The 14,077-nt window shown below is 40.9% G+C and overlaps 1 protein-coding gene across 1 annotated transcript in view; it reads left to right on the top strand.

Annotated features, from left to right (window-relative positions):
• Positions 1-14,077, top strand: part of TBXAS1 (thromboxane A synthase 1) — a 554,439-nt gene that overhangs the window by 144,211 nt on the left and 396,151 nt on the right. The window contains exon 4 of the mRNA XM_019515381.1: positions 10,544-10,596. Coding sequence (XP_019370926.1) covers positions 10,544-10,596 — 53 coding nt within the window. The remainder of the gene's footprint in view (positions 1-10,543; positions 10,597-14,077) is intronic.

Genomic DNA, 14,077 nt, shown 5'->3' with positions numbered 1-14,077 from the left:
ACAGGCGTGAGATGGATTGCAATCTATTGCCTCAAGACTTTGCCAATCATAAACTAAAATCACTTAATGCGTTTCTCTTGCTACATTGTGCTGCAATGTGCTAGTAATATTTAAAAAAATCAATCCAGAAAAGATATTGATTATATTATCTCCATAGTGACAAACAGTATTGGGGTAAGGTTAGCTTAAAAAATTGTGCTTGGTGAAAACCTCTCAGAATAATTACAGCATTGTGATATTTTCACAATGTGTAATGTGGTAATGTTGCTTCCTCGCCTGCAATCACCAGCAGCACTGCATCAATAGAAGCTGTTTTGTGTTCATGCATAAGCATCTATTGGGTAATTCTGCTCTGGGTGAAACAATTTAGCTGACTGTTTTGGGATCATTTTTAAATGGCCCAGACCACAAATTAGCAATTGTCTTTCTTTCTTTTGTTTTGTTTAGTAGAGAGTCCCCCCACCCCAATCTCTGTCTAAACTACTCTAAGAGGTAGTTCAGATTATTTTTCCTGCCCCTTTCTTTACAAAACATTAAGACGTTTTTGCATATAAGAAAAATTAAGGTCCATCTGGCCTGTTAAGGAAGGTGAAAACTTCAAGGATTGGGATTTGGGGGGGTAAGTGCTGTGCTCCAAAACACAATATTTTAAAGCAGTCTTTTCTGCTTAATTCAGTTTATTACTTGGTAGAAATACTTTACTTCAGAGGAACTCAGAAATCTGGTGGCATTTTTGAAGGATCTGATTGACCTTGATCTAATCTGGGATGCTACATTGTTATGGAAATTAAACCATATGTGTTGGTTTTTCCCCCCACAATAATGGGGAAAGATCATCTTCCTTTCCATGTTGCACTTGTTTTGATTTCTTTTTCTTCATTATTACACAAGGCATTAGCAGAAGGATCAGGCTTCTGCTGTTGATCTTGCCCTAGAAGAAATGTTGGCCCAAGCCTGTGGTAGTGCTGAGCTGTGGCTAGTGCTGAGGGTTGATAGAGTTTCTTCTTGCAGCTAGGGATGTGCGAAGCAGGCCCTATTAGATCCAGATTTGTCCCGAATCTGGGACAGTGATTTGATTCATTGATTCGGATCACTGTCTCTGGTTTGATTCAGCCAAATCTGAATCTGAAGATTTGATGCTGATTCAGAGAATCAGGGATTCGGACATAGACACAACTTTAAAAGTTTTTTCTACATACCTTGAGGTAGCAGGCATGGCTCATGATTGCTGTGATGCTGGGGTGCATGGAGGGTCTCACAGGAGTGTGGGGGGGACCTCCACATGCTCAGCGGTGAACCTGGAAGTGGACTGGAAGTACTTCCGGTCCACTTCTGGGTCTGCCAGGGAGCGTGTTAGGAGCTGCCCGTACCCCACTGGCTCAGCGATTGGCCACAGGGAGACCCCAGGTGCCTCCCCAGACCCAGGAGGTACCAGTCACCGAGCTGCAGGTCGCAGGGGTGGGACCCCTGTGCACTCTCTGGTGGACCCACAAGTGAACCAGAAATACTTCTGGTTCACTTCCAGGTCTACTACAGAGCTCACTGGGGACCCCCCCCGCACTTGTGGGATGCTCCACGTGCGCCAGCATCATACTGTTCACGAGCCCCTGCTACCCAGAGGTATATAGAAAAAACATTTAAAGCCATCTCTTATGTCCAAATTTCCAAATCTCTCTGTATCGATTCAGAGAGTTCCAGTTCAATTCGGAGAGATTAAAGGATCCTCTGATTCAATTCAGATTCGGCCACTGAATCTTGCTGAATCTCTGCCGAATCGAATCGGGGACCAAAGCTTCACACAGCCCTAGTCACGGCTACTTGGTGTATTTCTGATTCCTGGGGCTAGCAAGGATCAGTTTATCTTCTCATCTTTCAACCTGTCTTTAGGAAGGTGTAGGTTTAGAGAGTAGGTGACATAGAGCTGGCTACCTCCGGATCGTCACTAGCTGTTGACACTCCCATTTGATGGAATAAACTGCCTGCTGTCATGATGATGCACAAGGGACTAGAATGGGAAGTCAGGTTCTGTACCTTTTTTTCTTCTTTAATCTGAGCAGAGAAAAGTGGTTTCTCTTGACTTCCTACATTGTGCCATAGGGTCCAGTTCTATGTTGAATGAAGACTTCAAGCCTCCCTCTTCAAGGTGCGGAATATAAGTCTGAAAAGAATGTCCCAGGGAAGGAATCAGGTCATATTACCCCTTCCATAAATTATCAAGCTCCATCTTGAGGCTAGTTAAGTCTCTTGCCTTCATTAATTCTGTCAGAACCTCCCTACTTTGATGGTTAGAAATTTATTTCTGGCTTGTCTAAGTTGATTTGTTTGTCTTCTTGTGCCAGCATTGTCTTCTTAGCTTAAACATTTTTATTCCCTCTCTGATGTTTATACCTCTGATGTGTCTGTAGAGAGCAGCCCTGTGTAACAGGGGTGACCAGTCTGCAGCAAGCATGCCACAAGGGCATGGGCAGCTGCTGCATGTGGCATGCACTCAGTAAAGGGAAATGCCAGAATAGAGGCATTGGAGTTCAAGCTTCCAGTCACGTGGAGCAGACCAGGATTGAGGTTAACTTTTCTCTGGCCCTCCAGCTACTGCTGAATTCTGTGCTTTGGATCCCTGCTTGCCATATAAAACTATGGTGGTTGTGGAGCCAGGGAAGAATTACTACATGCACCTTTCCTCCCAGAATCAGCCCTCCCAAACTGAGATGTGCATCTGAAGTGGAGAAGCTGTTTTCTGTGCCCGAATTGAACCACAGGGATGCTGTAATGGGGGTTGGGACTGTCCTTCTCTCCTAGCTAGGGAGTGGAGGGGCAGAGTGCGTTGTTTCGCATCACAGTTTTAACCTTTTCACAGCCACTGCTGAATTGGCAGTAGCTTTTGGCTAAGCAACCAAAAGCTGAATCCAAAGCAGCAGTGGCTGCGAGGGGATTAAAACTCGTTTTTGGCTGAGCATGACAATGGAAAAAAAATCTATTTTTGTCTTCATTCTGCCTTCCCAAAACAAGGTTTATATTTTATCTGGGGGCATGTGGCATGCAAGAAAACAGTGTTCCAGTTCTCGGCGTCCTCCCGTTCTTTTTGTATGATATTCTGATTCTTCTTTGCTTTGACAAGGCCTCCCATGTCATCAGCAAATTTTGCTAGCATAGCTCTACTTTTGGTGCCAAGGTCACTAATAAAAGGGTGAAGAAGATCTGTCCCAAGACCTGCCCTTGGTGATATCCCCTAGTAACCTCCTTGCAGCCTGAGAATTTCACTTTCATGAGATTTTATCATTTCCCGACAATCAGTTCCTTACCTACCTTATAATATTTGTACTATTCCTCATCCTCTGTAGCTTGTCTAATAATTTTCCAGAGAGCATTGTATCAGCTACTTTACTGAAGTCCATATGGTTTGGATCTACTCCCTTGTCTAGAAAATTTCAGAGATAGATATTGGGTTAGTTTGGCATGGTCTATCTTTCATAAATCCATGTGGTATTTTTATCCCTCTTTTTTCTATTTACCTCCATGTTTATAATTAATGTTCCCCTTCAACATTTGTTCCCAAACCTTGCATATTCTAGAGTTCAGACTACAACTTCTGTACTTGCTGGGATGACCTTAGTTTCCCTTTTCTCAAGTTCTCAGCATATTAGACAAACCCTTAGTCAGCTTAATGGAGAAATTCAGCTCATAAGTTAATATGATAGATTTTTGTTACTTTTCTCATGGAAACCCTATTATTCTGTAGACCTCTCAATGGTCCGGGGCATGACTGTAAGCTGCATCTGACTGGAGGGGTAGGTGGCAACATAGTGGGGTTACTCATGGCGGGGTAGTTCCTATAAAGTGCCACAATTGTGCAACCTCCAGAGTAAGGCAAGTATAGGGTGCCTCAAAACCCTAGCCCCCACTGTCTTGTGAGTACTCTGTGGTTGGAAAAAAACTAAGGGACATCACCCTGACAGAAATGTGCTGTCACTGAGGCATTAGGCAGTCAGCAGCAGCAATAACCTGTTGCTCTCTGGCAGAAGCTACAACCATTGAGGCAGTGAATGTCTGGACTTGGTCTGCTTTGCACCCTGTCTCAGTGGTCTAAAGTGGGGATGGTAGGTCTAGGGCAGCCTCCACTCCTCCATACTTTTGCCTAGGCATATGCACTGAAGGTCTTGGTGTGATGGTTGCATAGACTTCTTGTGCATACACCATGATCCAGAGGATCAACAGTTGTCCAGTGATCTAGAGGATTGACAGAGTCTGCCAGTTGTTCTAAACTGGGTCTTGGTTTTGTAACCCAGCTATCTAGAGAGACTAGAATGACCAGAGACTCCTTTCCCCCTGTGACTTTCAACACCGATATCTTGGGGTGAAAGTCTAGTGTACAGTTAAACTGTCATATCTAGCTTTAAGTTGGCTGTGTTGTACAGGTGGCATGCTTGGGCTCTTGGGTTAAAAAACTGGATATTGGCTGAGCCCTCTTAGACTACCTAAACCCTTGGGGAATATTGATTTTGATTTTGCCTTAAAGAAAGATACTAATGTTCACTGCCCCAGCAAGAAGAGTTGTTTCTTCCATGAGACAAGCATGTGCATCAAAGGATATAATGCGTCCTCTCAAAATGGTGGGTGCATAGAAGCTGCTCGGGATTGTGACTAGATAGTTCTTTGCTCAGGAAGATCAAAGATGAATATTAATGTAATGTGGAAAAGGGAGTATTAGGGAAAAAAAGAACTGTCCTCCTTAAGTTCTTTATAAAGATCTAAAAAGGAAAAAAAATTTACAATTTGCCTGGTATTTAGTTCAGGTAATTTTTTAAAAATTGTGTAATGAGAACACATTGTCCTAATTTTCATATGCAGATTCAATTAGCATTCAGTTAATTAGCCTTTACAAATGAGGATTAACTTAATTACATCACGCTAACCTCTCTTAATAACTATAAAGGGTAGGAAGCCTGCTTTTAATAAATCTGGAAGGTCTATATATGTTTTTTAAAATCTGAAAAGGCGCACACATAAATTAAACTAAATTACACACAGAGGACAGCTATTAGGAATGATGATCAAAGAAAGCAAACTATGTACATGGCTTAGAAAGGGGCTGGAAACAACTTCATGCTGTTCTTTCCCTGCCTTTCCTGTCTGCTGGCCTCCTAGTGTTTCCTCTGGAATTATTATTTCTCAGGCTGTTTCACCGTCCAGGGGTCATATCTTAAAAATGAACTCCAGCCTGCTGCCAAGGCTATTTTAATTAAGTGTTGTTAGTTCATCTTTTGAAACATAACTGGTAATTTGGGCATTAGGTCATTTATGCCTGGGATTTTTAAAGCACCCTAAGGAAATGAATTTCGGTCAAATTTGGTTACTTTATTTCCTTAGACTCCATATTAAAAATTCTAATTATAAATGCTATGACTTGTTGTTATTTGATGTAAGTGAATATGTGTATTTTTTTCTCTCTCTCTCATGCATGCACTTAAAAAATAAACGACAGTTTTGAGTGTCATTGTGGAGCAGAATACCCATGTGACTGAGGGCCTGAACAGCACATGGGATGACAGGAAGCCAAGTTTTTTGGTTTCTAGGTCACAGGTTTGAGTCCAAACTATCTTAGTTGTGACCTTTTTTATAGCCTGGGCGAATTGAGTTAGGAACATTAGCCCGGTTCCTTATGAACAGGTGTTGGCATTGGATAACATCACAACTGGCATTCTCAAGCCAACATTTGATTGGGCATGAAATCCAGTCTTGTTCCACTATCTTACTCCTCATGGATCATCCACAGCCATCAAACGGTTGTTTTGGTCTTAAGTAGGCAAGTCGGAGCTTGCACCAGCTGACCTATTTTCCATCAGGAATTTGTATGCCACTCCAGCACTTATAGTATCTGAGCAACTCACAGTTTGTAACATACCCTCACAATGGCCCTGGACAATAGGGAGTGACTAATTAAAATTAGTCCCACTTTGAAGTGGGAGAATTCAAGTACATATGGTAAAGTGATTTGCCCAAGGTCACAAGGGAAGACTGTAGCAGACCAAGGAACTAAATGCAGATCTCCTGAGTCCCAAGTCAGCATCCTAATCACAAGATCCTCTTAGAAGGCACTTACTCTTAGCAATTCTTTAAGCCATCTGATTTACCTTGGGCAGGTGATGTTTTTGTGTCCTGTTAGCTGGTGGATTGTTTTAGAAAGCAGTTTAGCTCAGTAATTTAAAACTGAGACGTGGGCAAGGTAGCTCAAGGAAGTTGCCTCTGGTGCTGCATACATTTCATATGTTCTGTGGTTAGGGACCTTCTGTGTACCGTCTGGTCAATATGACACTGTTCACCGAAGAGAGGTGTTTTTTTTTGCCTACCCATTTCTCTGTTCTTAAATTAGAAAATACTGCTCATTTAATTGTCCTTGACTGATGCATTACCTCAGTTACTGCATAGTTCGGTCCTCAGGAGGTTTCGGCACCTTTGGCACTAGTGGCTATTTCTGAAAACATTGACTTCATTGACTCTGGACAGAGAGAAGGTGACTGTAGCACAGGTCTTGTGGGAGTATGGAGAATTAGCTCAATGGAATATTAGTGAGGAGGGAATTGTGGAAGAGCTTTCTTGGAGTGGGGGGATCTATTTTAAAAATAGATAGTTGAGTCAACAGTGTCCTTGCTGAACCTCTCTGATTTATGGGCGACAGAGCCTGTAATCTTGGCATTAAATGGCTCAAAGTAGTTTCTAGCATCAGTATTCTGCTCTCATTGACACATGTGTGAGTCAAGTTTGCCTTGTGAGGTGTTGCACCTGTATTCCTGAGAGCCGGTTTTGACCTCTCAGAGTTGTTTTGTACACAGACATACTTAATAACCTACAATTAGAGCAGGGGGTGAATGCAAGCATCCTGCAGGAAACTAGCCACAAGCCAGATAAACAAAAATATTCTGGGTATTGGGCTGCTAACTTACTTAAGCTTCCTTTTCTGTGCTGTGCTAGATGCTGCAAAATATGTGTTCTTCAAGGAAAAAAAAGACTTCTTCAATGCATGTGTTCATTTCTTTCATAATAAGCCATTATTGGACTTGGTAACAAATTATAAGGGTCAAGTTTAATTTAAAAACTCTTTCTTAAGCTTCTACTTGTGACTGGTGACCCAGCTGAAATGACTTTTCTAACTTGAAAAGCATAACTGACTGTGACTTTTTTTTTTTTTAACAGTGAGACACCACTGTTTTAGATAGTGATTGACTCAAGGGGCTGCTGCTAATTATCCCTAGGGAACACCCCTGCGCTCACTCTGGCATGTGGCAAGTTACCCTGGTTGGGGTAGGGGAGGCTGGGGCCAGCACCTAAAAATGCCATGCTTTGCTTTGCATTTCTTGTAGGGATTCCTGGAAATCTACAGTGGTTCTGTTTTCCTTCTATCCCAGTATCTCTAAAACTGGATCTATAACAATATGTGGTTCCTTGAGGTTATGGAAGGTAGAACATGTGAGTTCATATCCTGGCTTTGCGACTCACATACTGTACAGCCTCTAGTGCAGGAGCCGCCAACCTGCAGCTCTGTAGCCACGTGTGCTTCTTCAGAAGTTAATATGCGTCTCCTTGAATCTTTGCACAAGCTCACAGTGACCAGCTTCCAAATGGTAGCTGTAGGGCTTCAGATTCTCTGCCTGTAAAACAGCTGCTTTTATAGGCTATGGATGATCACTTACCGTATACGTACAGAATGTTCTCGTAGGTAGAAGCATAGGTAAATCTACAATAGTACTCCAAGGGGCAGATTTACCTCTGATGGTTCAAAGAAGTTGTAAATGGCACCTCCCTTCCCTTGCAGAATTCAATGTGCTTTAGGCAGCAAGGGGAAGAAGATCATGTTTCTGTAATAGCCATTTGATGGCAGTTATGCTCCTTGGAGTCGTGCTGGTGGTGGCTCTGGCTGGGTCATGGTCATCCCTTGATGACCCAGACAGCACTTTCTCTGTGGCCTTTTGCACGAGTGGTGAGGAGGTTGCAGCCAACTTTTACATTATCACAGCCTCTTCTAGACAGAAGGATTTATACAACTGAGGAGTCAGTGCCTTGGTTTATAGTGGCAGAAGCCAGAACAAAGCTCAAGTGAATCTCTCTCCAAAAGCACTGGATTATTCTGTGATCAAGGTTTATGATTAAGATTGTATTCTGACTTACTCCCCTCTACTCTTGAGAATCAGTAAGATATGTTAATGTTTTGAAGAAACTTGCTTTCTTGAAAGTTGTCATTTTTCCCCCCCTTTATTTTAAAAGATGGGCTTGTAAACGTGAGTATCCTGATTTCTCACCAGAATGTAACTGATTGTGTAGTACAGCAATTGTGGATGCATGTGAGCATCTGTGCTCCAGAACAAAGCTTCCACATCTATTTTTAATTGATCTGTTAAAAAAAATTTCCATCTGTTTTTGGGTACACCTTATAATTGTTTTGGTGAGAGTAGATTATGGTTTTGATTCTGCACTGCCTTTCACTTCATGTGGTCGTTTTAGCTTGTACACAGTAGAATTTTGTACTTTAGCACTCGGTGTTGGAGAATCACTGGTTCCATTGGGATCTGTCTTAACGTTGCTCTGACTCAAAACTGCTGTATATATATATTTTTAAATTGTGTTTGGCTGCTCAGAGTCTCTGAGACTGACTGATATACACTGTCTGCTTTATGCAATCTGAACCACTTTGCATAGGTTTAAATGTGCCGAGGCAAGGGAGAAATAGGCCCAGTGTTTCCTTTATACCAGCCACTGAAGGGAGAGTGCAGTATTTTAAGGCGGATGAAATGGTGATATTCATTGCAGTTGGTGACAACCTCCCATTGATGTTAATTGACATTCCATTGATTTCACCCACAGAATATAAAAATGTCTATTGGGTCATGTGCTCTGTATTCTCAATGATGCGGGATTGTTCCTATTAATAACATTTTCCCCTTCTGGTTTTTAAAAGGACTTTCCCCCATTTACTTTGGAAATCAACTTACATGTCAATAAATCTCCCTTTTTGAAATATTAAGCCTAAATTTTGCCTTTCTGAATTTTATCCCCTCTCATCTTCTTCTGTAATATCCAAAGCCATTTTCATTTTATCTTTCTAATCTTAGATAATTATAAAACAATAGAGAAGAACTAGTCTCAAACTAATAAAAAAACCCAATAAAGCCATGTTTAAAAACCCATGGTGTTAAAAAAGTATTTTACTTTAAGAATAAAACCCCTAAACCTTCTTTTATATACAATAGAAAATAGCTCACCAATTTGCAGTGATAAACGGGAGAACCATTACCACTTACCAGTTTTTTTTTAACTAGGTAGAAAAAGCACCAAAAAGTACAGTTACTGTATTGCAGTGTCTTTTGGCCATTTATACTAGCTATAGTTTAATTTTAGCTATTTATAATACTTCATATTGTTTTAGCTAATGTTCTATAGTATATTGTAAAAGTAATTAAGTCTTAATATAGAACCTTCATACACCACTTTGCTAGATAATCTTTGTTGAGAAATGGAGGAACTACTGTGGAAGTGGGTGGCAGTTTTGCTTATGGGTTAGAAGAAATGCAGACTAACCACGTTAAACTTGTTTCATCTCCCAGGTTACAAATACAGTACTGTATGGTAGTCTGACTGTTATGGTTTTGTCATAGTAAAAGAAGAGATCTTTATTTATTCACTGTTGGGATACACTCTACGTGTCTCCTCTCAGCAAATTCAAGTTGTATGTGTATAGGACAGAAACAATTTAGTACAGTGACAGATTTCTTCGTTTTAAATGGGTACCAATTTTCTTCAATTACGAGAGTGAAACGCAAATAGTAAAAAAATTCTAAAAGTCTGTCAAAATAAAGCAGTTATTTTTTCCCTGGTTTATCCCAAGTGACTGCCTCATGTAAAAATTCAACCCAAGCAGAATTGTTTTTTAGTAGGTTAAAGATTTTTTTTTTCATACATTTTGCTTCCTTTAGGCACATGCACATGACATATTTTTTAAAGTGGGCTAGATGCTTTTGCACCGCTTTAACGGTGTTGGTGTTTGCATGCCCCTACAGCCGCGGAGCAAAGCACCAAGCTCCGCGCAGCTCCCTGGCTCTGCAGGCAGCCTGGCAGCAGCCGAGGAAAGCAGCTCCACCCAAGAAAAACGGCCAGCCTGATCTTTCCCTGTTTTGCCTGCACACACCTTTGTTTCTCTTCTGTGTAGAGTAAGTTGTGTACCTACTCTTGATTAATTTCTTCATTGTCAGTCTTTCTGATCACAAACATATAAAAATTGTCGGCCCCCCACAATGGATGAAATAGCCTTAAAATTATGAAGCTCTATTCTTTTATTTGCTTTTTGAGCCTATCAGATGTTTTCTACAACCATATTCGCTAGAAATGTCCTTTTTTCCAAAAGTGAAAGCTAAAATTCTGAGACACTAACATGAATTGAGGTTTAAGAAGGATAGTAGAGATGATTGATACTGGAAATGCTGAATTTTATGATCTTGAATGTCCTGGCAATGCCAAATACTGATGATGATGGTGTATATAATGTTTTTTTTGTCAGGGCTTTTGGGAAAAGCACACACAGCTGATAAAGGAATATGGACCTGTTTGCGGGTAAGGCACCATTGCTTCATTTCTTATGTTTGTGTGTGGGGAGGTGAGGTGGGGAGGAGGCAGGAGTATTAACTACTAATGATGGGTATGAAATGTTCATTTATGTATTTATTTTATTTATATGATTTTATGTGTCACCCTTCCCAACAAAGGCTCAGGGCAGCTTACAGTAAGAGAAACTTTACTTCAAGGGCCACTAGAATAAATAAAACAAACTAACAAAATGAAACAACTGTTGGCCTAGTTTTGTTTGCTTAATGCTTGCCTTAACAGAAAGGTCTTGGCAGCACTTCCAAAAGATGTCCCGGTTGACAAGTCTCAAGAGGGAGGGAGTTCCAGAGCTGAGGAGTGATTGTGGAGAACAACCTCCCACATACTTTTGCTAAATTGAGTTGGCATACTGATGGTACCTGCAGCAAGTTGCTTTTGGGTTGACATTAGGGATCACAGTGGGGCATGGGGGAGAAGGTAGGCCTTTAGGTGTGTTTAGATGATCTACGGCTCATAGCAGTGCAACCCTGTACCCCAGTTAGGTGTTTAGTTTTGAGATTTTGGGTTTCCATCTTTCTTTACATGTAGAAAGGAATTGTCTTTCTGTCCAATGTATATTCTGGAGGGTATTGCCAGTGGCCATGCCAAGGGAAATATTTCTCTTTTCTGACAAAAAAAAACAAACAAAAACTAACACTGAAGGGCCAGGGGGAAGTACTTTTTAAAATTGTTTGGCTTTACATACCTCTTATTCGTGTTGTTTTGAGGGGGGGGAGTGTTGTTATTGTGTTTGGCTTTTTTTTTTTTTTTTACCATAAAACAGTGAAGTGTTCATCAAAATTTAAAGGAAGATTAAGACAAATTGGCAAAATACCGTGAATTTGGATTAACATCTTCCATTCCACATCTGTGCAAGAAATATCCATTTTTAAAACTTCAAGAAGTAAAAAGTAGAAAAATATGCACCTTTCTGCCCTGTCTCCCAGCTATAATTAACCTCTTGATGCTGAAAAAGGTCATTGTTAGTAATGCCACTTTTCTTTGAATCCCAGATTAGCTTTGTGTTCTACATTGTTGCTTTAATAGGGTTAGAATTGCGCTTTGCTTTCCTGGCATATTATCTCAAGTGGAAATAATGACTGCTAGGTATTTTGTGATAATTTCTGTCCACCCTTGGTATTTCCAGTGTACTGTTATTTCAACCTGAGCAATAATGTAAGTGTAAACAATTCCCAAAGTGTCCTGTCCCACCCCCCATTCATTTTTTCCCCAAGAAACTTGGAGATACTTGTGTGTGTTAAATGCCAGCATATACAAAAATTACAAATGTGCCTGTAAGATATTCCTGCCAAAAAGCTTTATCCAAAAAGAACACTTTTTAGTGCGGGCATCACTGCTAGGAATACTTGGCCTCCTGTTCCTGATGGGATAAACCTGGTGCTTCCCCACTATATCACATCAGTAGACCACAGTTATCTTTGAAGGTGGCATAGGATGAGGTGGTGAAGCACTTCACAGAGCTCTGTGGACTAGGCCAGGACTTTACATTTGGTATTGAACTGAGGCAGAGAAGAGTGCAATACTCAGAACAGAGGTGGAATATCTTTGCCAGATTCTGTTTAACAAGACATTGGCTTACTCCAGTTGGTAGCCTTCTTGTGGCAGTTGTGCTCAGCCTTAGGGGAAAATAAGCTGCAGGAAGCAATGGTCATCATGAATCTCTGTGGCTGATCCTTGTCTGAGAGGGGATGACACAGTCTTCTGGTCAGAGAGGGGAAAATATTCACCACTGTGGCACTTTGCATGTCATAAAATAGTAATGAATGGAAGATGACTCTGAGGGTTCATATTACAGGAATGATTTATGGTCTGACAGTCTAAAATGATGGTGATGTAAGAACACTGGCTTTTAGTTCCTTAGTGCATTTCCCCCCCCCGATTAAAATCATGTTTAGTTTCCCTAAGTTGAAATCAAGCCTGCTACTTTTTAACCATCTGCTTACCCATTCCTCTGGGCATCAGTGATGGCAGAGGCTAAATCAGCAGAGAGAGAGCAATATAGTTGTCCGCAAGTTAATGTCTGAAGTGGTTCACTGTCTTCCTGAATTATCTCTTGTAGGATGGGAGGAAGCATTGAGCCTTGTGAAACTCCACATCATGTGTACCTGGAATAATGATAACTAGATGTCTGTCATGCCTATCATGTCTCTCCGGGATGTGGCAGATAGGAATGATTTGGATCTAATCTATGGCTGCCCAATTTACTCTGGCAGCTTTCTACATGTGTATTTAGCACGGTGTGGCTAGTAGTGCCAAAAACGTGTAGAGGGATCTTGCACTATCAGCTGAGAAGAAGCATCCCCTGTCCACAGCCAGAAAAAGTTCTTTATGATAGTGTTGGACATTTCTAGGCTGCGTCCTAGACAGAGGGATCCAGGAGGTTAATGGACTAGATATACTCCTGTTGAATTATCTCAGGAAAGTGAATCTTGGGTACACCATGACTGGGCCTAATTTAAGCTGCAATCATTGATCTAAGAACATGATTACATCCCCTGGTAGCTGGCTTGATGTCTCTGGGGATGTATGTAAAATATGAGTGTGTAAATATACATACAAATAAATATCTAAAAATTTAACCAGTGCATATTACTCCTTCCCCTTCACTCTGTCCCTTCTATATACTTCTTGCAGTTCTTGTGAACACAGGTAGTGAATGGTATGTGGTAGCTGTATGTCTTTGTGACCACACTAAGGCATTTGGCCTCACAGATTTGGAAAAAAATATGGTATTTTGCTTTTTCCAGACTGAAAACTGCTTCCAAATAAGCATAAAGAGCAATGATCTTTATTTCCATTGTAGTGAAGTGAGTTGAATACAAATCTTTGAAACTGAAGCCTTTTTTTCTTCCTAAGGTCACTTGAATAGTCGGAATGATACCATCACAACTGTTTTCTTTTGTGTGTGAATTGGTTTCCTTGACAACAGGATGTCAAATCAACTTTTCAGCTTTAATCAAGTCAAAACAATATATCCCTTCTATTCCAAAAGGCCTCAAGTCATAGAGAATTATTTCAAGGAAGGTTTTGTAGGTCGTAATACCATTTTTCTTTGCTCCGGTGTGCAGAACCAAAGGAGAAGTAATGCCATTCTTCCTTTATATAGAGAGAGAATGCAAATAACCTCCAGTTGTGAATGTGCACTGTGAAAATTCCTGTCTGTTTTCATATAAGGAGGGCCCAAGATGGGGGGCATATGAGAAAACGAGCTCGGAGGTTCAGTACAAAAAAGAGATGCATCATTCTGGTTCCCTTGGGAAAAAATATGAATTCACATTGCCAAACTCAGTACTGAAATGCTTGTGTCTCCCTGTTCATAATTCACTTATCCTGTAGTGCCTCCTATGAAGATGCACATCATAATATCTGCAAATGCTTCATGCAAAAACCATGAAAACCATTCTATTCTGAACACCCTCCCCCCCCCCCC

This window comes from Gavialis gangeticus, unplaced genomic scaffold (genome assembly GCF_001723915.1).
Source record: "Gavialis gangeticus isolate Ggan-Ray unplaced genomic scaffold, GavGan_comp1, whole genome shotgun sequence".
Taxonomy (NCBI): Eukaryota; Metazoa; Chordata; order Crocodylia; family Gavialidae; genus Gavialis; species Gavialis gangeticus.
The sequence above is the reverse complement of the archived record's forward strand: the minus strand, read 5'-3'. Positions and strand labels throughout refer to the sequence as shown.